The sequence below is a fragment of the Apodemus sylvaticus genome, chromosome 23 (assembly GCF_947179515.1).
Source record: "Apodemus sylvaticus chromosome 23, mApoSyl1.1, whole genome shotgun sequence".
NCBI lineage: Eukaryota > Metazoa > Chordata > Mammalia > Rodentia > Muridae > Apodemus > Apodemus sylvaticus.
Genome location: NC_067494.1, coordinates 55,069,698 through 55,094,588, shown reverse-complemented (window position 1 = coordinate 55,094,588; position 24,891 = coordinate 55,069,698). Strand labels below are relative to the sequence as shown.

The 24,891-nt window shown below is 37.1% G+C and overlaps 1 protein-coding gene and 1 pseudogene across 1 annotated transcript; one reads left to right on the top strand and one right to left on the bottom strand.

Moving 5' to 3' along the window:
* Positions 1-994: 994 nt before the first annotated feature.
* Positions 995-6,117, bottom strand: LOC127673787 (vomeronasal type-1 receptor 4-like; annotated as a pseudogene).
* A 4,599-nt stretch (positions 6,118-10,716) lies between these two features.
* LOC127673786 (vomeronasal type-1 receptor 4-like) lies at positions 10,717-11,745 on the top strand. Its single transcript, XM_052169542.1, has one exon. The coding sequence runs from the start codon at positions 10,717-10,719 to the stop codon at positions 11,743-11,745; it is 1,029 nt and encodes a 342-aa protein (XP_052025502.1).
* Positions 11,746-24,891: the final 13,146 nt, after the last annotated feature.

Here is a 24,891-nt window from a genome sequence, read left to right as displayed (position 1 = left end):
TGAGTCCACTTCCAACAGGAATGCAGGGAATCAAGTGAGAGAGGGGGGGACCATACCACAGTCACAACTCTGCCCCATAATTGTTCCTGTCTGAAAGAGTTACATAGATGGAAATGGAGAGGAGCTTGAGGGGAAAAAGATCCAGGAACACGTCCAAAGTGAGATCTAGCTGAAGGAGAGGTCCCAAGGCCTGACACTATTGCTGAGGCTAGGCTGTTGATATTAAACTACCCCTAAAAAAGTTACAAAATTTGATAATGGTAATCAAATTTTCATTGTATATATGAACATATATGAATAATATAATATGTAAACATACATATACCTGTAAGAAATTATCAAAAGTTATAAAAGTAAAACCTTAAGTTTTGATCATACTTCAATAAATCTGGAAGAGTTTTCTGTCTAAAAAATTAAGAATTCACAGAAGTTAGCCTAAATATCTGTTGTGTGCTAATACCTTCCCCAGACCCTTTATTTCTATACTCCTATGCAAACTGGTCTTTTCTACTCAAATACTATCATAATTATGAATGGTTTATTTTCAGATCATATGGGTACTTAAACTATGTTTATTATCTTTATTTGGATTTTTTGGCACGAGATTTAGCTAAGATAAATTTGTCTAATAAATTTTAGCCTGTTGTAGAAAAAGGAAGGATAAATATCAATAATATATATTGCAAGGCAAAACATTTTTTGCAAAGTATAACATTTATACAAATTAATTAATATAGTTTAAGGGAAAAACTATAGGATATACAAATACACACTTCATAAGATATTTGAAATTTGTATGTTTAGAGTTTAGTTCATGACTAACCAACACTTGCTTTTGTGACATGATTGAGTTTGTATATGTAATTGAATGAAATATATACATTATTCAAAACCACAATGTTACTTATTCAAATATTAATGTTACTTATGGTAATATATATGGTTAAGATATACTGTACTCTGTATAGGTAAAAGGGAGTAGAGACTCACAGACTTAATGGTTGATCACCAGAAAGGTATTCTTAGTGGGAAAACATGCAATGACTACAGAAGCCATGTCTACCTATAATGAGATTGGATTGTGAAAAGGGACATATAAATTTGGAAGACACAAGAAATTGTGTAAAAGAAGACAAAGATGCTCACCAAGAGCAGAATGGTCTTTGTGGCTCTGAACTTAGGAGAGGACCTGAAGGAAAAGGTGCTTCTATGAATGCGCGTCATTCTCTGCTTATGTCTGTAGAGAATGCAAACCATGTAGCCACTGAAACAAAGCATCAGAAACATGAGCTATGCATTAAGAATAGAAAGAAATGTTTCATTGAGAATGTCAGTGGCCTTGTCATGATGAAATGTAGAGCAATATTTGAACACCTTTAGGTATGTAATGTTCCTATTGTTCCATCTAGCTGTCATGTACATTGCAAAAGCTATGTTTACTATGTATGAGAGGATCCAGCCCATACACACAAAAGCAAAGTAAATTGGAGAGTTGGCTTTAAGTTGTGTCCACTTGGAGGCCTTTTATTTTTTATCATGCATAGAATGCCTGTAGGGATTCTCTTTTTATTATTAGATATATAACAACATCAAACTAAATGGAGAGAAACTTGAAGCAATCCCACTAAAATCGGGAACCAGAAAAGGTTGCTCCCTCTCTCCATATCTATTCAACATAATAATCGAAATCCTAGCCAGAGCAAGTAGACAACAGAAGGAAGTCAATGGGATACAAATTGGAAAGAAAGACATCAAACTATCACTATTTGCAGATGATATGATAGTAAAACCACTCACTGAAAAAAAAAAAAGATAGACTTTTCAACAAATGGTGCTGGTTCACCTGGCAGCTAGCATACAGAAGAATGCAAATCAATCCATTCATATGTCCTTGTACTAAGCTCAAGTCCAAGTGGATCCGAGACCTCCACATATAAAATCAGACACACTGAAACTAATAGAAAAGAAAATGGGGATGAGCCTTGAACACATGGGCAAAGGGGAAATTTTTCTGAACAGAACACCAAGAGCTAATGCTCTAAAATAAAAAAATTATAAATGGTACCTCATTAAAATAAAAAGTTTCTGTAAGTCCAAGGACGCTGTCAGAAGGACAAAATGGCAACCAACAAATTGGAAAAATATCTTTATAAACCCTACATCAGACAGAGGGCTAACATCCAATATATGCAAAGAACTCAAGAAGGTAGACTCCAGAGAATCAAACAAGCCTTTTAAAAAATGGGGTACAGAGGTAAACAAAGAATTTTCACCTGAGAAATATCAAATAACTGAGAAACACCTAAAGAAATGTTCAACATCATTATTCATCAGGGAAATGCAAATCATACCAACCCTGAGATTTTACCTCAAACCAGTCAGAAAGGCTAAGATCAAAATCTTAGGAGACAGCAGGTGCTGGTGAGGATGGGGAGAAAGAGGAACACTCCTCCACTGCTGGTGGGGTTGCAATCTGGTACAACCACTCTAGAAATTAGTCTCTTGGTTCCTCAGAAAACTGGGCAAGATACTACCAGAGGGTCCTGTTATACTACTCATGGGCATATACCCAGAGAATTCACAAGCACATAATAAGGACACATGCTCCACTATGTTCATGGCAGCCCTATGTATAATAGCCAGAAGTTGGAAAACGCACAGATATCCATCAACAGAGGAATGGATACAGAAAATGTGATGTATTTAAACAATGGAATACTACTCAGCTTTTAAAAACAATAAATTCATGAAATTCTTAAGCAAATGGGAAAAACTGGAAAATATCATCCTAACAGAGGTAACCCAATCACAAACGAAAACATATGGTATGCACTCACTGATAAATGGATATTAGCCCAGAAGCTCAGAATACCCAAGACATAATTCACACATCAAATGATGCCCAAGAAGAAGGAAGGAGAGGCCCCTGGTCCTGGAAAGGCAAAGTGCAGCAGTGTAAGGTAATACTAGGACAGGGAAGCAAGAGGGGGTTGATTGAGGTACAGAGGGAGGGGAGAGGACTTATGGGACTTTCAGGGAGGTAGAGACAAGGAAAGGGGAAATCATTTGAAATGTAAATAAAAATATATCTACAAAAAAATTAAAAAAAATAATTCAAATTGATCCATTCTCATCTCCTTGTACAAAGCTCAAGTCCAAATGGATCAAGGACCTCCACATAAAACCAGATACACTGAAACTAATAGAAAAGAAATTGAGCAAGAGCTTTGAGTACATGGGCACAGGGGAAATTTTCCTGAAGAGAGCACCAAGAGCTTATGCTCTAAGATCAAGAAGTGACAAATGGTACTTCATAAAATTACAAACTTTCTGTAAGGCAAATGACACTGTCAATAGGACAAAAAGGCAACCAACAAATTGGGAAAAAATATTTACCAGCCCTACATCAGACAGAGGGCTAATATCCAATATATTCAAAGAACTCAAGAAGTTAGACTTCAGAAAGCCAAATAACACTATTAAAAATGAGGTACAGAGCTAAACAAAGAATTTTCACCTGAGGAATATCAAATGGCTGAGAAGCACGTAAAGAAATATTCAACATCCTTAGTCATCAGGAAAACAAAAATCAATCCACCCCTGAGATTTCACCTCACACCAGTCAGAATGGCTAAGATCAAAAACTTAGGAGACAGCAGGTGCTGGAGAAGTTGTGGAGAAAGAGAAACACTCCTCCACTACTGGTGGGGTGGCAATCTGTTACAACCACTCTGGAAATCAGTTTGGTGGTTCCTCAGAAAACTGGGCATGATACTACCAGAGGACCCTATTATACCACTCCTGGACATATACCCAGAGGATATACCAGCATGTAATAAAGACACATGCTTCACTATGTTCATAGCAGCCTTACTCATAATAGCCAGAAGGTGGAAAGAACCCAGATGCCCCTCAATGGAGTAATCAATACAGAAAATGTGGTATATTTGCACAATTGAATACTACTAAGCTATTAAAAACCATGAATTCATGAAATTCTTAGGCAAATGGGTGGAATTGGAAAATATTATCCTAAAAGCGGTAACACAACCACAAAAGAACACACTTGGTATGCACTTACTGATAAGTGTATATTAGCCAAGAAGCTTAGAAAACCCAACACACAATTCTTATATAAAATGATGCCCAAGAAGAAGGAGGGAGTGGCCCCTGTTCCTGGAAAGGATTTGTGCAGCAGTGTAGGAGAATACCAGGACAAGGAATTGGGAGGGGGTTGATTGGAGAACAAGGGGAGGAGAGGGGGCTTATGGGACTTTTGGGGAGGAGGGAAACAGGAAAGGAGACAACATTTGAAATATGAATAAAGAATATATCTAATTAAAAAACAAAGAACTCAAGATGTTAGACTCAAGAGAAACAAACATCCCTATTAAAAAGTGGGCTACAGAGCTAAACAAAGATTTTTTTTCAACTGAGGAATTTCCGATGGCTAAAAAGCACCTAAAGAAATCTTCAACATCCTTAGTCATCAGGAAAATGCAAATCAAAACAACCCTGAGATTTCACCTCACACCAGTCAAAATATCCAAGATCAAAAACTCAGAAGACTGCAGGTGCTGGTGAGGGTGTAGAGAAAGAGGAACACTCCTCCAATGCTGGTGAGATTGTAAGCTAGTACAACCACTCTAGAAATCAGTTTGGCAGGTCCTCAGAAAATTGGGCATAATACTACTGGAGGACACTCCTATACCACTTTTTCGTATATATCCAGAGGATTTCCAGCATGTAATAAGGACACAGTCTCCACTATGTTCATAGTAGCCTTATTTATAATAGCCCAGTAACATAGCTCTGGAAAGAGCCCAAATGTTACTGAACAAAAGAATGGATACAGAAAATATGGTACACTTACACAATTGAATACAACTCAGCTATTAAAAACAAGGAACTTATGAAATTCTTAACCAAATGGGTGAAACTAGAAAAAAAGTTCCTGAGTAAGGTAACCCAATTTCAAAAGAACAAGCATGATATGCACTCACTGGTAAACGGAAATTAGCCCAGAAGCCTGGAACACCCAAGATACAAATCACAAAACAAATGAAGCTCAAGAAGAAGGAAGAACAAAGTATGGATACTCTTGTCTTTCAAGGAAGCGGGTACATAATACCCACAGGAGGAGATACAGTGACAATATGTGGAGCCTAGGCTGAAGGAAAAACCATACAGAGACTGCCCCCCCCCCAGGGATCCATCCCATATACAGTTACAAAACCCAGACACTATTGTGGATGCCAACAAGGGCTTGATGATAGGAGCCTGATATAGTTGTCACCTGGCTCTGCCAGTGCATAACAAATACTGAGGGGGACACTGTCAGCCAACCATTCAACTGAGTACAGGGTCCCCAATAAAGGAGCTGGAGAAAGAACCCCAGGAGCTAAATAGGTTTGCAGGGCCATAGGAGGAGCAACAATATGAACCACCCAGTACCCCCTAGAGCTCCCAGGGACTAAACCATGAACCAAAGAGTCACATGGAGAGACCCATGGCTCCAGATGCATATGCAGCAGAGAATGGCCTTGTTGGACATCAAAGGGAGGAGAGGCCCTTGGACCTTAGAGGGCTAAATGCCTCAGTATAGAAGGTCAGGACAGGGAAGAGGGAGTGGGTGGATTAGTAAGCAGGAAGAACAGGGATGGATTAGGGGATTTTTGGGTGTGGGGTGGACCAGGAAAGGGGACAACATTTGAATTGTAAATAGAGAATTTATCTAATAAAAATTAAAAATAGAGATTATATGAGCAACTCATGAAATTTTAAATTGATAAAAATTGAAAGAGGGAAAACCAGGAATGGCTGCAGGAACATTATAAACTCACAAAATAGCACTCATAAATTTTGGAAAATGTTTCCCATTCAAATAGAAGCATTAATAAAGTACTTGCATAATTGTGTATAGTTAATACTTCCCTATGTTTTCCTCTGACCCTTAAGTATGCTAGATGTTCTACTTGGAGGCTTGACCAGTACAGTGTTGAATTTTGAATAGTTTTGTATAGAAAATGAAAGACAAAAACGGAGCAGAGACTGAATGAAAAGCCATACACTTACCTGCCCAACTTCAGATCCATCCACGTGCAACTGCCAAACCATGACTCTATTATTGATGCCATGTTGTGCTTGTAGACAGGAACATAACATGTCTTTGCTCTTAGTGGCTCGACCAGCATCTGACTGAGTCAGATGCAGATACATACAACCAATTATTGGACTGAGGACAGGGACTCTTATGAAAGAGTTAGGGGAAGGATTGGAGGACCTGAAGGGGATGACAACATAGAACAATAGTATTGTGCATAGGAAGAACAATAGTATTAAGTAATACAGTTATGATGGGCATGCAAAAATAGTGGCAAATTCCTGTTGTGTCCAAGTTCCTCACAGTCCTGTCAGACCAATAATAACTCACAGGGAAAAATAAATGCCGGAAAATGAAATTTTATTTAAAATGTTGCATTAATTAAATTTCAAATAATTACTCATAACTCTGGTAGAATAATTGCTCTTCCATTGAGCAAAGCACTCATCAGGACCATATTTGGTCCAGTTCTGTTAATAATACCAAAAAAGTTGATAAAAGTTATTTTCTCACAAAATATCAACTACAAATTGGCTCAAACTTTAAAAAGTATGCAAAAAAAACCCCACATAAATACATACATTAAAAATTAATTAAATAAATATATAACAAGAATAAATTACTCTGGAACTTACATTTATTCAATAAACATTACTGTTAACTTCTTATTATTAAGCTTTGATTTGTTTTGTTTTGTGGGTTTATTTTTTTAACATTTTTTATGCACTTTACATACAGATCATAGATTACTCTCCCTTTTCTATTCCTAGTTCCATACTTAAAATCCATACCAGCATTGTCCCCTCTCCTTCTCTTCAAAGAAAGGGAACCCCTGTGGGTATCACATCTCCCTGGAGCATCTAGTGCCAGCAGGACAAGGCACAGCCTTCCCCACTGAAGACGAACCACGGAATCCAAGTAGAAGTAAGGGGTCTAATGGCAAGGAAGAGAGACTAAGACATCCACAACATCACTTGTTATGGGACCCACCTGAAGACTAAGGTTCACGTTTGTGCTAAATATGTAGGGAGTCTAGCTCTTGCATTTTCCATTATTTAGATTCATGAATTTTATTGTGCTCCTTAATAATATCGAACATATCTATTTTCCATTGAATTTATTTTTATCATTTATTTATTAGTTTATTTATTTATCTTTACATTCTAGAATTTATTCCCCTCCTGGTCCAAGCTCTGACTATTCCACATCCCATACCTCCTCCCAGCCCTCTGTCTCTATAAGGATGTCTCAAGACTCCAGCTTCATCCCACAAGATCTCTAAGCACCTTGGGTCCTCCAGTCACTTAATGGTTACATGCATCTTCAACAACTGAACCCAAACCCTGCAGGCCTCTGCTATATATGTCGTGGGGGCATCATATCAGCTGGTGTATGCTGCATAGTTGGTGGTCCATTGCTTGCGAGTTCTCAGGGGTCCAGGTTAATTGAGACTGCTGGCCCTCCTACAGAGTTGCCCTCCTCCTCAGCTTCTTCCAGCTTTTCCCCACCTGTATGACAGTAATTTCAAGTCTCACAAGAAAGAAATCAAAGATGATCTCAGAAAATGGAGAGATCTCCCACACTCAAGGATTGGTAGAATTAATAAAGCAAAAATGGCCATCCTTCCAAAGGCAACCTACAGGTTCAATGAGATCCCCATCAAAATCAAAACAATTCTTCAAAGACACTGAAAGAGCAATTCTCAAATTCATCTGGAAAGGCAAAAAACCAAGCACAGCAAAAACAGTTCTTAACTATAAAGGAACTTCAGGGGGAATCACCATCCCTGGCCACATGCTTTACTACATAGAGATAATGATTAAAAACTGCATGGTACTGGAAAAATCAGAGATACATTGCTCAATGGATTAGATGAAGACCAAGAAATACAACCACAGACTTGTGGACACTTGATCTTGAGAAAAAATACAAACATAAATTGGGGAGAAAAAGCATCTTCAAAAAATGGCGCTGGTCTAAGTGGCTATTTGTATGTAGAAAAATAAAAATAGACCCATATTTGTCACCTTGCACAAAACTGAAGTCCAAGTGGATCAAGGATCTCAACATAAAAAAAGATACACTGAATCTAATAAAAGAGAAAGTGGGAAAGAGCCTTGAACTCATTGGCACAGGGGGAAATTTCCTTTATAGAACAACAATGGCCCAGACTCTAAGACCAAGATTTGAAAAATGAGAACTCATGAAACTGGGAAGTTTCTGTAAGGCAAAGGATATAGTCAGTAAAAAATAGACCACCTTCAGATTGGGAAAAATAATCTTAACTAACCCCACATCTGATAGATGGATAGCATTCAAAATATATAAAGAAACAAACAACCCAATGAAAAATGGGGTATAGAACTACAACAAAAATTCACAACAGATGAATCTTGAATGATGGACAAGCACCTAAAGAAATGTGCAAAGTCACAGTGATAAAAAATGCAAATAAAAACAACCCTAAGATGGCTAAATCAAAACCCCAGGTGACAGCAAATATTGGCGAGGACATGCAGAAAAAGGACCACTCCTCCATTGTTGTTGTGATTACAAACTTAACTTCTATTATATATAATGGTACCTACTGTGATAATGAAGATAAATTAAGATTTGTGCAGAATATCTCAGACAACCATCAACTACATTCCACAAACATAGCTCAATTATAGTCATCAGTTGCGCCACATTATCTCCTCAACTCTAAAGGTGAGATCCCATGGCCTCTCAAAAACAGAGAAGATAACAACTTCTCTTAACTTTAAAATATTCCCTTAAGAGGTAATATCAAGAGTTGTAGTTCTTCTTTGAGAACTGTCAACAGGGGAGAAAAGTTCAGAGCATATTTATTGTCTGGACAATCCTACATAGAATATCCATTGCTACTACAAGTAAAATAATAATTGCAAGTCTGAGGGGAGGAGAGGTCACAAAAACACAGATACATATATCAGGCCCTACTGCCTCCCTTTTGATAACTTTTTGAATTTTGTGGCCAGGACACTGTTATCAGCATCACAGGAAGAAAAAATGGTGCAGAAAATGGAACACACTACAACCTGAGAGAAGAGATTAAATGTATGAGTGTTGGTATGTAATCATAAGAGATATTCAGACATAGTACTGGTTCTGGAGAAATATCAAAGCTACATAGGACACAGAAAAACTCCACAGGAAGGTAACTGGATAGAAATAAATATTGGGGTCCTAAAAGTACTGCATTCTACTTCTAACTTAGCCTATTCCTCACTATCAGTGCCATCTGTGCTATCACACCAGTTAAGAATCTGGTGTTATTGGGGGTCTTGGAATCTGTCGGAAAGAAATCAGAGGTTCCCTTATGAAATATTTCACTAGGACTCCTGAAAAAGGATGGCCCCTGACATCAGTGACACTGCATAGCTTTATGGTAAGTTTATAACTATGAATTTTAGCTTTCTTTGTGCTGTTGTGCACAGCAATGATGTTGGACATTGGCAGATTAGATCATAAGCTCTGGATGGATGATCCATTCACAGCCTATTTGTGGCAGAGATTCTTTCACTATGCATGTGGGTGTGTACAAACCATTTTGTTATGCATTTGCAAATAATCTTTTTATAAACAAAAACATTCTAAAAACTAAGTACTCCTGACAGTAAATTAACAGCTTTTACAAACTGTGATACCAGGTATTATGCATAGTACATTTTCAGGACTGTTACAGGTACATATTCTAGTACTTCAGGTTTGTAGGAATGAGTGGAAGGAATATGGTCCAAAAAGCAAATCAATTCTACCAGGAATTACATATAAACGATGGCCTAATTCGAACAAAAGTTTTTCTCTGTCTCAGAGTGAATAATAAAAATAAGTTTCCTACCAGTTTGAAATTACAAAAATTGAATAAATTCCAGTATTATTTTCTGTGCATGTAGCAAGGGTCTTTTAAATTAAGGCATTTATAAATTTTATTTCTTTCTGCCTTCATCTATTAGAATTCAATATATTTATACGTGTTTGAAAACATTGTTATCAAATGTAGGATTATTTACTATGTGTGTAGGAAATTGAAAGTAAAAAAACTGACCCTATAGATGAGTTCTATAAGACATTGTTTTCTCATTGCTAAATTTCCCTCTAAACCTAAAGTATTTTAAACATTAATGTCTATTTTCATACTAATCTTTTACCTCCTGTGTTAATGTTTGAAGCTCTTATCATGATGTAAGTTGAAATTATAGCCTGAATTTACAAAAGTCAGTTCTTATGACCTTAGTCATACTATCACTTCATTTGGTGATACAAAAATAATATGGGAACTTCCCTTAACAATAAATTTGTTGTCCTATTACTACATGTTACATGGATTTGTGTTTACTTCCCAGAATTAAATACATACCATAGGACTACTGACTAGTTGTTTTGATGGGGTCATTGCTTTATTTCAAACATGAGCCATCCCCCTCACAGAAAATTTTGTGCTTGTCCTTTTAATGAGACATTGATATTTTTTACACGTTTCAGAAAGCATTAACCTAGAGATATTTGAATGTTTTGTGGCACCATTCAATCACTTTTATGTGTAGAAATTATGCCAAAGTGGTAGATGTCCTACATGTTGAATATGTCTTATGGATTCATTTAGGACAGAGAATAGTGACTGTGTCTCCAGCTTTACCTTACCATGCAGGATCCGCAGTTTGAGAACAAGAACTGACAGCATGGAAGCCAGTGAGTTGTCTGTAGGAATTATTTTATTATCTCTGACTATAATTGGAATTGTAGGAAATTTCACTCTTCTCTACCACTATATATATATTTATCTAACAAGGTACAGGTTAAGGTCTACGGACTGGGTTCTGATGCACTTGACTGTAGCCAATATCTTAACTGTACTGTGTAAAGGAGTGCCCCAGACAATATCTTCTTTTGGGTTTGAAGATTTTCTCGATGATATTGGATGCAAATTGGTTTTTGCTTTTCACAGAGTAGGTAGGGGTGGTTGTATGGGCAGCACCTCATTGCTTAGTGTCTTTCAGGCTATCATCATCAGCCCCAGGAGCTTCAAGTATTCAGAACTTAAAGTAAGAACACACAAGTGCATTTCTTGTTCTGTGTACCTCAACTGGGTAATTCATTTATGTATAAGCAGCATTAATCTTGTGCACATGAGGGCAAAGCAAGGCAACGAAAGCACAACAAACCTGAAATCTTTTATATACTGTTTATCTGTCCGTCATGATCCAACCAGTGACATCCTTTATGCAACATTACTGTCAGGTCCGGAAATTGTTTTGCTAGGGCTCATGCTATGGGCCAGTGGCTCCATGGTTCTTACATTGTACAGGCACAATCAGATGATGCAATACATGTCCAGGACCAGTGTTTCCTCTAGATCCTCCCCTGAGTCCAGAGCCACTAAAACTATCCTTCTCCTGGTCAGCACTTTTGTCTCCTTTTACACAATTTCTTCCCTTTGTCAATCCTTTGGAGCTCTCCTATATAATCCAAGCTGGTCTGTGGTGCATATGACTGCAATATCCTCTCTTCTTTTCCCCACTATTTGTCCCTTTCTTCTTATGAGCCAAGACTCTCGGGCATCCAGTTACTTGAAAAGGAATACACATTTACCCAAAGCCTCTGACCAAAGACAGAAATGAGAACTCCTGGCCAGATTTGCATGTCTATTCAGTCATTTTGAAAGAACTGTGAACATAATTACAGTAACACGATGACATTGTGAAGGCTTCTGCAGGTAAACATGATATCACTGTAAATGCAGGTGAATGTATACACACACAAACACATGCACATACAAACACACATTCACAAATACAAGCATACACATATACACTGATACACAAATGTAAGTTTGTGTGTCCAATTATTTAAAAGTGTGACTTAATTAAATTACAAAGACTAATGAAAAATTAGGTAAATTTTAGGATTCACGTCCAGTATGCACTTTGTGTTGTGCTTTTTTCTTTTTGGGAGGAGGGGTGACACACACAGAAATAAACAAAATAACCATTTACTCAAATCTATGCTTATATTTTGTTTCCTTGTATTGTTGCATTCTATACTCTACCCCATTTTTTCAAAATGGAAGGTAAAAATTACATGCTGCATTTATTGTTCCCCTTGTGAATATGGAATATTCTATCTTCCTTCCTTTGTTTAAATGCAGACATACATCTACAACACATTTCAATATAAAAATGGCCCACTAGTGGCTCAAATAAATTTTTCGACTATAGGTATAGATCTTAATACAATTTCAAAATAGAAAGTAATGTAATGAGGCTCAAGCATGCCTTCTGGATCCCCTCCTGTATCAAACAAAAATATGGTGGAAAGTTTGACCTTAATGTTCAGATAATTTTCAACCTTTATATTTCACAGAAGATATGTTTCTGAGTGTATACTTTATATTTGACCTCTAGAATTTCTCATGCTTCAAATAATTTATTTCTATGTTTCTACACATTGCGGATAGAATTCCCCTCTGTGAATATGAAGGAATCAACATGGACACTGATCTCTTCAGTGCTGGGAAGATGAATCAGCAGTTAGGAATGTGCACTCCTCTCACAGAGCCAAGAGTTGAAATCCAAACACCTCCACACATTAGCAGACCTCTGCCTGTAACTCCAGATTCTTGAGTACAATGTCCTCTTCTATGATCCCTAAGCACTGAACACATGTGTACAAAATTTAAAAACAATGAAAATAAATCTTAAGAATACTTTGCTTTCTTAATCAACATTTTCTTGATATGGAAGCATTCTCGGTGTCTCCCCAGATACGATATATTGGATGTTATATTAATGGGTATCTAGGATGTTATCCTGGAGGAAACATTACATGTTCCAGTTTCATCTAACCACTTGTCTTTCCTTGTGAGTTCTCCTGAATCATGTTCCTACTAATTTTGATCACATCTGCTCTGCTGTCCTCACTATACCTATGTAGATTTATCAGCATACTCATGCCCCTCCTAACCTATGAAATAAATTACTTTGGGAATGATTCAGGCTTATACATTTATCCCTTGAGAGAAAGGTTGATAAAATCAACATGTGTATTTTTCAGTATAAAGTATCAGAGATGGAAAGTGACATGTGGGTTTTCAAATATGTTCTAGTGGTAGCTAAATAAACACTTTCTGTGTATACATGTATGTGAATACTATTTGTTTCACACATATATTAACAATTTCCCCTGATGGATCTGTTAGTCCCTATTCAATAGATATTCTTTTTAAAAAATCTATCATTCATAGATTTGTTTTGTTATGAATATATTCTTGTTATAATAGCTCTGTCTTGTTTTTCTACAGATTTTTCAAAACAATTAAGAGAGATAGGGAGCAAGAATTAGGATTCCCCTTGGATAAAGCCCTTGATTGGTTTAATAATACCAACTGGTAAGCCTTGAAATTACCTACATACTGGCAACACAAAATTGACTTACTAGGTTTTACTTTCACATATTTATAGATATGTATGTAGAGAGGTTGCAATAATTATGAAATGAGATCATTAATTTGAGATGGACTGAGTCAGTGAGGTATGAATGGGCTGAAGAAAGAAAGTAGAGAAATAGAATTGCATTTTAATTAATATAAAATATCATCTTATACATAAAACAAAAGGCAGAATAATGCTCACAGTCAGTTCACTGAATCTGTCAGTAGCAATTTAATGCTTTCCTTAAAGGAATTTACATTACAAAAATTTAGTGTTGATCTGGATATTGAAACCTGACGTTGCCTCTGTTACGATGTCAGACCTCACACTTTAAGATGGATTGCAACTCTCCCACTATTTCTATTACTTGTTGTTCTCAATTTCATCCATGACACAGAACATAATACTGAAGATTAGTCATAGGATCAAAAGTCTCGACTAGGAGAACATCTTGATAAGAGTGTGCAGTCAAAAGCAGCAGTGATCTGCCTTCCCCTATACATGATCATTCCCAAAATCTGAGACAATGATTCTGGTGGTGTAGAGTGCACTGAACACTTGGCACTTTTCATTAAAACCCTGTGTTGCATGTAGTAATTCCAGACTGTAGCGCTCAATACAATTGTATCAATCTATAGCCCAACATTTGTTGGACTATATGTCAAGTGGTTCGATTCATGTATTTCTGAAGTATCCTACACCCATATCATAAAAGTAATGGTCAGATGTATGAAATCTGTATGTAATAGTGAGTGGCCTAAATGCTAATTGATGTTTTAGTTGTGGATGTGTTAACAATGTGGTTGTGGAAACTATGACTGCAAATTGTGCTACATATTTGTAAATGCCTTCTACTTTCTCCAGATTTAAAGGAATAAGATGACCTATAGCCTTATGATCAGTCAGTTATTTTACACTGCCTTGTTGATATTTGAGCAAGTCAAGTAGTGTTTTGAAGTCATTAAAAGCATGAAAACTTTTAGGGAAGCACACTGGGAAAGAATTATGAAACAAAAATATTCATATCAGAATTATAATAATACCACATCTACAGTCTATTTACAGAAGTAAAGGTGTTTGCAGTGGAAAAGAGAGAGCACAAAAGAAAGTTTGTCTGTTCTAATACATGCTCCTACATCCTTTTATTTACTCTCATGAATAAATTCTGAAGGTTCAGGTGAACAGCCTGGCAATCATCTGTGAGATTTTTCCAACTGTGTCCATCTTTTTGGTCATGAGTTGTGAATAGAGATCATCCAACCAGCAAGTTTTTGCAACAAGGACTGTACACAACCACTTTATAAACATGTAAATTAAAGCTTCTTAACAACCCTTATTTCTATATTCAATCAAGTCTACCATATTCCAAATATATTGTAAACTGTCATTTCTCATGAAACAATGGTTTATATAGGGTAGCTTTGTATTATCAGTTGTTTACACACATATCTCTGGAAGTGGTCACATGCACATGATTATTTTTAATCAAGTCCTCTCTGGAACATGTTTGTGACATATGGAAATTTCAAAGGATAAAGATAAGTATATATATATATATATATATATATATATATATATATATATATATATCAAATCAATACAAAGTGCGACAGTAATAAACTGATTTAACAGAAGCTACTTCATCATTTTTGGTAATTTGTATGTGTATTATTAACTTGCTAACCCCATCTTCAAATTCATTGTTTTACTTTTCTATTAATTGATTTTGAACCCCAAAATACTCTACTCAAATCATCTTGGTAGCAGGACTCCCCGATACCCACCCTAATGCTCTAGAATTCCTGAATATAAGTCACAAACGCAGCCTTTATGTTTTAATATCCCTTAAACAACTCAGTGGCTCAGCCACTTCCTAACCTCAGTATGTATGACTTACTTTCTAATAATCCAAACTCATTACTTACTAAAACCTATATTCCATTATCGCTGCCCAGGATCCAGACTTACAGCTTACTTGGACTGATTTCCCTTGCACATCCATGAAGGCTATGTTCTCTGCTAGGCACCTCTCAGTCCCAGCATCTACTCTCCTCCCCACACCCCACCCCGAATCCATAGCAGTTATCAGCTTATTGATCTTCTTCTGCCCCTTGCCTGATAATCCTAAAGTCATACCTCTGTCTCCTGACCTAACCATTAGCAACTTTATTTACCAATCAAAACCAACTGGGGACTGGGTCTCTCAGCATCTTGGGTTTGGCCTTGGAGATTCTCCTGCAACTTTTGGGACTAAATTAAATTAGGATTAAGTCAAATCTACATCAATTTAGGGTCATATCTATATTCTCAAAAGGAATACATAAACAAATACAGTCAGAGCATGTAGGATAGGAACAGCTGGCAAGGATCGTGTTTCATAAAATAGTGGACACAGCTAAAAAGCTGACCAATTGATGGCAGCTTTGCTGTACTAGTTCTTTTTTTGTTTTTGTTTTTGTTTTGTTTTTTAATTTTTTATTTATTTTCTATATTCTTTGTTTACATTCTAAAAGCTTTCCCCTTTCTCACTCCCCCCCTAATATGTCCCATAAGTTCTGTTCTTTCCATCCATTCTTCTATCTTTCCCCCTCCCTTTTCTCTGTCCTGGTACTCCCCTACAATTCTGGATCAAGCCTTTCCAGGATTAGGGACCTCTTCTTCCTTCTTCATGGGAATCATTTGATATGCTAATTGTGTCTTCAGTATTCAGAGCTTCAGGGCTAATTAATATCCACTTATCAATGATTGCATTCCATGTGTATTCTTTTGTGATTGTGTTACCTCACTTAGGATGATATTTTCCAGTTCCAGTCATTTGCCTAAAAAAATTCATGAATTCATTGTTTTTTAATTGCTGAATAGTACTCCATTGTGTAAATATACCACATTTTCTGTATCCATTACTCCACTGAGGGACATCTGGGTTCTTTGCAGCTTCTGGCTATTATAAGTAAGGCTGCTACAAACATAGTGTAGCATGTGTCCTTATTGAATACTGGGGAATCCTCTGGGTATATGCCCAGGAGAGGTATAGCAGGGTCTTCCGGAAGTGTCATGCCCAGTTTTCTTAGGAACCGCCAGACTGATTTCCAGAGTGGTTGTACCATCTTACAATCCCACCAGCAGTGGAGGAGTGTTCCTCTTTCTCCACATCCTCTCCAACACCTGCTGTCTCCTGAGTTTTTTTACCTTAGCCATTCTGACTGGTGTGAGGTGAAACCTCAAGGTTGTTTTGATCTGCATTTCCCTAATGACTAATGATGTTGAGCATTTCTTTAGATGCTCCTCGTCCATCCGAATTTCTTCAGGCAAAAATTCTTTGTTTAGGTCTGTACCCCATTTTTAATAGGGTTATTTGGTTCCCTGGGGTCTAACTTCTTGATTTCTTTGTATATATTGGATATTAGCCCTCTATCAGATGTACGGTTGGTGAAGATCTTTTCCCAATTTGTTGGTTGCTGTTTTGTCCTTTTGATGGTGTCCTTTGCCTTACAGAAACTTTGTAATTTTATGAGATCCCATTTGTCAATTCTTGAACTTAGAGCATAAGCTACTGGTGTTCTGTTCAGGAACTTTTCCCCTGTGCCTATATCCTCAAGGGTTTTTTCCAGTTTCTTTTCTATTAGCTTCAGTGTGTCTGGTTTATGTGGAGGTCCTTGATCCACTTGGAGTTGAGCTTAGTACAAGGAGATAAGAATGGATCAATTCGCATTCTCCTGCATGCTGAAGTCCAGTTGAGCCAGCAACATTTGTTGAAAAGGCTAGCTTTTTTCCACTGGATGTTTTCATGTCCTTTGTCAAAGATCAAGTGACCATAGGTGTGTAGATTTATTTCTGGGTCTTCAATTCAGTTCCATTGGTCCACTTGCCTGTCCCAGTGCCAATACCATGCAGTTTTTAACACTCTTGCTCTGTAGTATTGCTTGAGGTCTGGGATACTAATTCCCCCAGAAGTTCTTTTACTGTTGAGAATAGTTTTAGCTATCCTGGTTGTTTTGTTATTCCAGATAAATTTGAGAATTGCTTTTTCCAACTCTGTGAAGAGGTATCTAATTTCTCTAGCTAGAACTTCAAGTACTATATTGAAAAGATATGGAGAGAGAGGGCAGCCTTGTCTAATACCTGATTTTAGTGGGATTGCTTCAAGATTCTCTCCATTTAGTTTGATATTGGCTACCAGTTTGCTGTATATTGCTTTAACTATGTTTAGGTATGGGCCTTGAATTCCTGTTCTTTCCAAGGCTTTTAGCATGAAAGGATGCTGAATTTTGTCAAATGATTTTTCAACATCTAATGAAATGTTCATATGGTTTTTTTTCTTTGAGTTTGTTTATGTAGTGGATTGAATTGATGGATTTCTTTATATTGAACCATCCCTGCATCCCTTGGATGAAGCCCACTTGACCATGGTGAATGGGCATTTTGATGTGTTCTTGGATTCGATTGGCAAGAATTTTATTGAATATTTTTGCATCGATATTCATAAGGGAAATTGGCCTGAAATTCTCTTACTTTGTTGGATCTTTGTGTGGTTTTGGTATCTGTGTAATTGTGGCTTCGTAGAACAAGTTGGGTAGTGTTCCTTCTGTTTCTAGTTTGTGGAAAGTTTGAAGAGTATTGGTGTTAGGTCTGATTTGAAGGTCTGATAGAATTCTGCACTGAAGCCATCTGGTCCCGTGCTTTTTTTGGGTGGGAAACTTTCTATGACCCCTTTTATCTCTTTAGGGGTTATGGTCCTGTTTAGATGGTCTATTTGATCCTGATTTAATTTTGCTGTTTGGTATCTGTCTAGGAAATTGTTCGTTTCCTTCAGATTCTCCAGTTGTGTTGAGTATAGGCTTTGGTAGTAAGATCTGATGATTTTTTGAATTTCCTCAGTTTCTGTTGTTATATCTCCCTTTTCATTTTTAATTTTGTTAATCTGGATACTATCTCTGTGCCCTTTGGTTAGGCTGGCTAAGGGTTTATCTATCTTGTTGATTTTCTCTCAGAACCAGCTCCTGGTTTTGTTGAATCTTTGTATGGTTCTCTTGATTGATTTCGGCCCTGAGTTTGATGATTTCCTGCCTTCTACTCCTCCTGGGTGAATTCGCTTCTTTTTGCTCCAGGGCTGTCAGGTATGTCATTAAGCTGCTAGTGTAGGCTCTCTCCATTTTCTTTTTGGAGGCACTCAGGGCTATGAGTTTTCCTCTTAGCACTGCTTTCATTGTGTCCCAAAGATTTGGGTATGTTGTGCCTTCATTTTCATTAAATTCTAAAAAGTCTCTGGTTTCTTTCCTTATTTCTTCTTTGGCCAAGGTGTCATTGCGTAGAGTATTGTTCATCCTCCATGTATATGTGGGGTTTCTGTTGTTTTTGTTGCTATTGAAGACCACTGTTACTCCATAGTGATCTGATAGGAGGCATGGGATTAGTTCGATCTTCTTATATTTGTTGAGGTCTGTCTGGTGACCAATTATATGGCCAATTTTAGAGAAGGTACCATGAGGTGCTGTGAAAAAGATACAAAGCACCTAAATGGTGATAAAGCCTATTCCTCAAAAATCCTTCTCTCTCTTTTGCATTATGCACACCATTGTGCCTATTCCTAGAAATGCCTATACTGCAGGCAACCAAATACCCAACATTAATATTTAAGTCCTTTCAATTTAATAATGCAAACAACAAATTATGTCATGCAACAAAATTAGAACAAACCCTGTCAAACAGACACCAGTTTTTCTTTCAATTTTCTTGAGTTGATTTTCAAAGGGTTTCTCTCTTATCTTATATTTTTCACATCTCCTCAGTACCTTACTTTACAAATGCTTTGAAAGTACTAGATTTGCTTTTGAAATTTAGAAAGTGCCATCTCCCTCCCTCTTTTTTATTTTCTTTGAAGATGATCTTTCCTCATACAATATATCCTGATTTATTCATCTTCTTCTAATCCTCCCAATATTTTCTGTTTCAGTAAAGACTTAAAATTAGACTAGTGTGCTGCTAATTGTTGGTAATGGGTGCTTGTTGGTACTGGTGTTGCTATTGCTAACTTGACACAAGCTGAAATCATGAAAGAGAAAACAAGAGAGGTTGAGCCCAGGACCAAGAGCAATCCAGTAAGAAGAGTTCTGTTATGGTCTCTGCTTCAGTTCCTGCCTGTATGTTCCTAGGCAGGCTTTCTTCAAGGATGGACTATAAGCTGCAAAGGTGAAAGAAAACCTTTCCTCCCCATATTCATTTTGGTGATGGTGCATGTTACAGAAACAGAAAATAATCTGAGACAAACAGTTTTCATTAGACAATTCCACATGGACAGCACTAAGAAAACAAGCCCCTCAAAAGCAGAGTGATCAAAGCTCATACAAATTCACAGACACTGAGGCAGCATGCACATGGCCTGCATGGGTCTGCAACATGTGCTTAGCATGAATAGTGTGGCTTTCATTTTATCATTTTTATTTAATCTTGAGAGTCTCAATGAGTCTGTATTAGATTCTTTTCTTTTGCTTATAGCCTTCTGTTTGCTTGCTTTGTTCAACTTCAATGTGTTAGTTTTCTATATAAATTATATTCTATTTAATATTCTATTTTTATTGTTAATACCTTAGAACTCTTGTTTTCTAAATGGCAGACAGGAAGAGAATGTCTCAGAATGGAAGTGGAAGTACGGAAGTTCTATGAGGGGAAGAGAGGGTGAATCAAGTTGTATTACCTGAGACATAAATCTATTAGAAAAAAAGGGAAAAAGAGAACTCAGAGTATCATTTCACTTAACAGCACTGGTTAACAACCTGTTAGTCATGACCCTAATAGGGCTAATGGCCACTTACAATTGCAATATGTCTCTTGGTGGATCTGCTACATTGTTTTCTTTCTTTTTGTTATTATTTTCTATATTCTTTGTTTACATTCTGAATGATTTTCCCTTTCCTGGTTGCCCCCTCCCCATAAGTCCCATAAGTCCTCTTCCCTGTGCCCATTCCCCAATCAACCCCTTCTCACTTCTCTGTCCTGGCAATCCCCTACAATGCTGCATCAAGCCTTTCTAGGACCAGGGCCTTCTCCTTCCTTCTTCTTGGGAATGATTTGATGTGTGAGTCTTGGTTATTCAGAGCTTCTGGGCTAATATCCACTTATCAATGACTGCATTCCATCTGTATTCTTTTGTGAATGAGTTACCTCACTTTTTTATTGATATATCTTTTATTTACATTTCAAGTGATTTCCCCTTTTCTGGGTCCCCACTCCCCACAAGTCCCATAAGCCCTCTTCCCTCCCCCTGTTCCTCCATCTACCCCTTCCTGCTTCCCTGTTCCAGAATTCCCCTATACTCTTGCACTTAGGAAGATATTTTCTAGTTCCATCCATTTGCCTAATAATTTCATGAATTCATTGTTTTTAATTGCTGAGGAGTATTCCATTGTGGAAATGTATCACATTTCTGTATCCATTCCTCCATGTAGGGACATCTGGGTTCTTTCCAGCTTCTGGCTATTATAAGGCTGCTATGAACATAGTGGAGCATGTGTCCTTATTGCTTGCTGGGGAATCCTCTGGGTATATGCCTAGGAGTGGTATAGCAGGGTCCCCCGGAAGTGATATGCTCAGTTTTCTGAGGAACTGCCAGACTGGTTTCCAGAGTGGTTGTACAATCTTGCAATCCCCCCATCAGTGCAGAAGTGTTCCTCTTTCTCCACTTCCTCACCAACACCTGCTGTCTCCTGAGTTTTTAATCTTAGCCATTTTGACTGTGTGAGGTGAAATCTCAGGGTTGTTTTGATTTGCATTTCCCTAATGAATAATGATGTTGAGCATTTCTTAAGGTGCTTCTCAGCCATCCGAAGTTCTTCAGGTGAAAATTCTTTGTTTAGCTCTGTACCCCATTTTTAATAGTGTTATTTGGTTCTCCGGGGTCTAACTTCTTGAGTTCTTTGTATATATTGCATATTAGCCCTCTGTCAGATGCAGAGTTGGTGAAGACCTTCTCCCAATTTGTTGGATACTGTTTTGTCCTTTTGACAGTGTCTTTTGTCTTACAGAAACTTTGTAATTTTATGAGGTCCCATTTGTGAATTCTTGATCTTAGAGCATAAGCTATTTGTGTTCTGTTCAGGAACATTTCCCCTGTGCCCATGTCTTCAAGGGTCTTTCCCAGTTTTTTTTTCTATTAGTTTTCATGCGTCTCATTTTATGTGGAGGTCCTTGAGGTGGATATGCTTCTTTATTGACATCCCTTTATTCCTGTGGTAGCCACCATTTCTCATAAATGGTGCCACCCCAAGTCACTTAGAAGAAAATTGGTGTCGTGATATAATAACTAAAGATTTTCTATGCTCAGGTACCTCAACTTAATAACATGACTTATTAGTGTTTCATGTAACATGCAACCGCCACTATGGCAATAAGGGACACCATCCAATATAATTCAAGCATATCAAGCTACATCCATATGGCTACCTCTATGTCTTATCTCACCATGAAGCTTCTCAAAACAAGCACATCTTTTATTCTTCTCATCCTATCAAGATGCCAGTGCTTGTTGCTAATAATTTCTGGAACGATGTAGCTTTATAGTCATTGCAGATAGATTATTGATAATAAATGAAGAAAATAGCCTCAGCTACATACTGCTTAGTAGACAAATGGGATCACTGTGATTTCTGACAACAACTCAGAAAAAGGGTTATCATCTTATCCTGCTCCATAATCATGGAGGATCCCCTTTCAGAGCATTCTGTTTTCTTTTATGGAAAATATTCTGTGTTACATCCTGTTATTGTTATTTATCAGCCAGTACTGATAAATGATGTCTTATGCAGTTATAAAAGCAAAAGGAAAACAATTAGTTTAAAAGACAATACTTGATCTCAACCTTTTCCAAGTAGAATGAAAATCATCCACATCCAGTTCAAAAAAAATTAAAAGACACAAACAATATACTTCTATCACTGAATTCCTCCTCTGTAATTAATGAGGTAGAATTCTCACTTCAGAAATGAACAACCTGGAAATATTCCCAAGACATCTCAGGAAATCATGAAATGGGTTGATGAAAGCCTGCCTTGGTGATGTATGCGATACATCCCAAGGAATTTCATCATCCTTACTGGTCTGGAGGGACATGAGAAGATAACAGTCACAGCAAACTGCTACATTTCATTAAGAAGATAACAGAAAATTATTTTTGATTCATAACACCTGGGGAAGAGGTGCTCAGACAAGTTTCTCCTTGCATCATGAAAAGTTAGATACCTACTACTGAAGGTAAAACATTAATTGCATGTCTTAGGGGAGTGAGGTCACAGAATTACATGCCTATAACTCAGATATGGTCTTCTGCCCTCTAGTACATGTCACGGTCCATAAGACCGTGGCACCAATATCAGCATCCTAGCAAGAGAAACAACACTTGAAATGCATCCAGTGGGGTCTGTGAGTCTGATTCTGCCAAGAAATAACAATCAGAAGACTAGCTGAGCATGACTTCAAGAAAATTCAACTTGAAATTGAACAATGTCAGAGGACACTAGCAACTGTAGAAGCATCTTCAGCATGGGCTCAGAACATAGGTACAATGAATGTGAAATAATACACACTTAACACATTCTCGGACATTTTTATGTTCATGATACCATCACTCACTGCAATTCTTGTGGTTTATTTCAAAGGATAATGAAACCTGGAATACAAGGTGTTGAAAACTTGTTTTAAAATGAGTCTACTGCTTAGCCATGATCCTGAGAATCTTTCCTGTTGATGATTTGACTGTACAGTTTCACCAGCTGATCTTCACAGAGAGGATAGAAGGTAATTGAACCATGAAATAACAACCTGACAGCATAGCCAAATGTAGAGTGCTTAAATAGAAAGTCTTAAAGGTGTCATATGAGGCCCTTGGCAGATACAAGGACTGAATCTACCCTGTAAAAAATGTAGTCTGAGATCATAATGAGGCTTGTTCCCTCCTAATGTATGCTCAGAAAACTTTAGATAAAAATGAGAACTATTGTTTACCAATCCAAACACTGACATACTGGCATAGACCATCTTGTTTTCACATACCTTCTGAATTGTAATTTTGGACAGAAATATATAAATATTGGATGAATTTGACAGTTGATGATACAATTATATGAAGGAGCAAATTGAAAGTTTCTTTACATATTAAATATAGCTGTGAACCTAATGACGCTTTTAAGGAATGCTATATTTTATTTGTTTTCTAATTTTAGAAAGATGAAGGTGGAAATGTATTCAGTTTAGAGTGTGTGTGTGTGTGTGTGTGTGTGAGTGTGTGTGTATATGCGTGCATGCACGCATGCGTGTGTAAGCATGAATGCACAACCGTGCCTCACATGTATTCCCTGAAGGTTCAAAGGCCAGAGTACAGTCTTAGAACCCTAAAACTAGGGATACAGTTGTTTGTGAGCTACCATTTGTACTGAGTACTAAACTTGGGTTCTCTGGAAGAGCAGCCAGTGCTCTTAAATAATGAGCCATCCCTCTAGCCTCAAGTTCTTCATTGTTTACAAAGTGCAAAACATGATCCTCACAAAAGGCAGGGTGTATAAATCATGCTGGAGTTGGGTAGATTGCAAACCTTACAATCCTGTCAAGAAATCACTGTTTCAGGTACCACTTAACACTGAAGTATATCATCAGGTCCCCAATCATAATATTGTAATACACATTGCTTACTTTGTTTCTGAAAGTTAATATATGGCGTGGTAGTAGGACTGGTTTCTATCAGGTGATCCTTTTATTTGTTTTACTAACATATAGTATAAATGCACTGTTAAGCAGCACCCAAAAATGGGCCCTTTTTAATATATATACATACTTCACCTGAGACTGGTTCCTGGAAGGTCATATTTTCTGCAGTACATTAAAAATCCCAGTATTTACTAGGAATTGATATTTCAGTCTGAAAAAAAAAACAGGTATACACACATGGTAATTAAAACTACAAAAAATAATACATCAGTAATTTTGCAGAGGTAAAAAATATAATGCCTATAAAATATATGAAGCTGTTCAACTTACAGATGGCCTTGAATGATTTTTCAGTTACTGGTGGATCCCAGTAGCCCCTCAACTTTGTACACATAAAAGTCCTCCCTCTCATCACTAACTGAGCATGGATATATCTGTTAGTCAAGATAAGATCTTTTTTCCTATTCTGCTTACTTAAAGTCAGAGCAGAAACTTCTCCTGAGATGTGAATGTTGACTAAGTAATATACACTTCCTCTAAAACTATGGATGGTACATTATATATTCTCAGATTATAATGAAATTTTTTGAATCCCTCTAGATAAATCAAGGAAGCATTCTGCTTAAGCCTTATTATGAATAT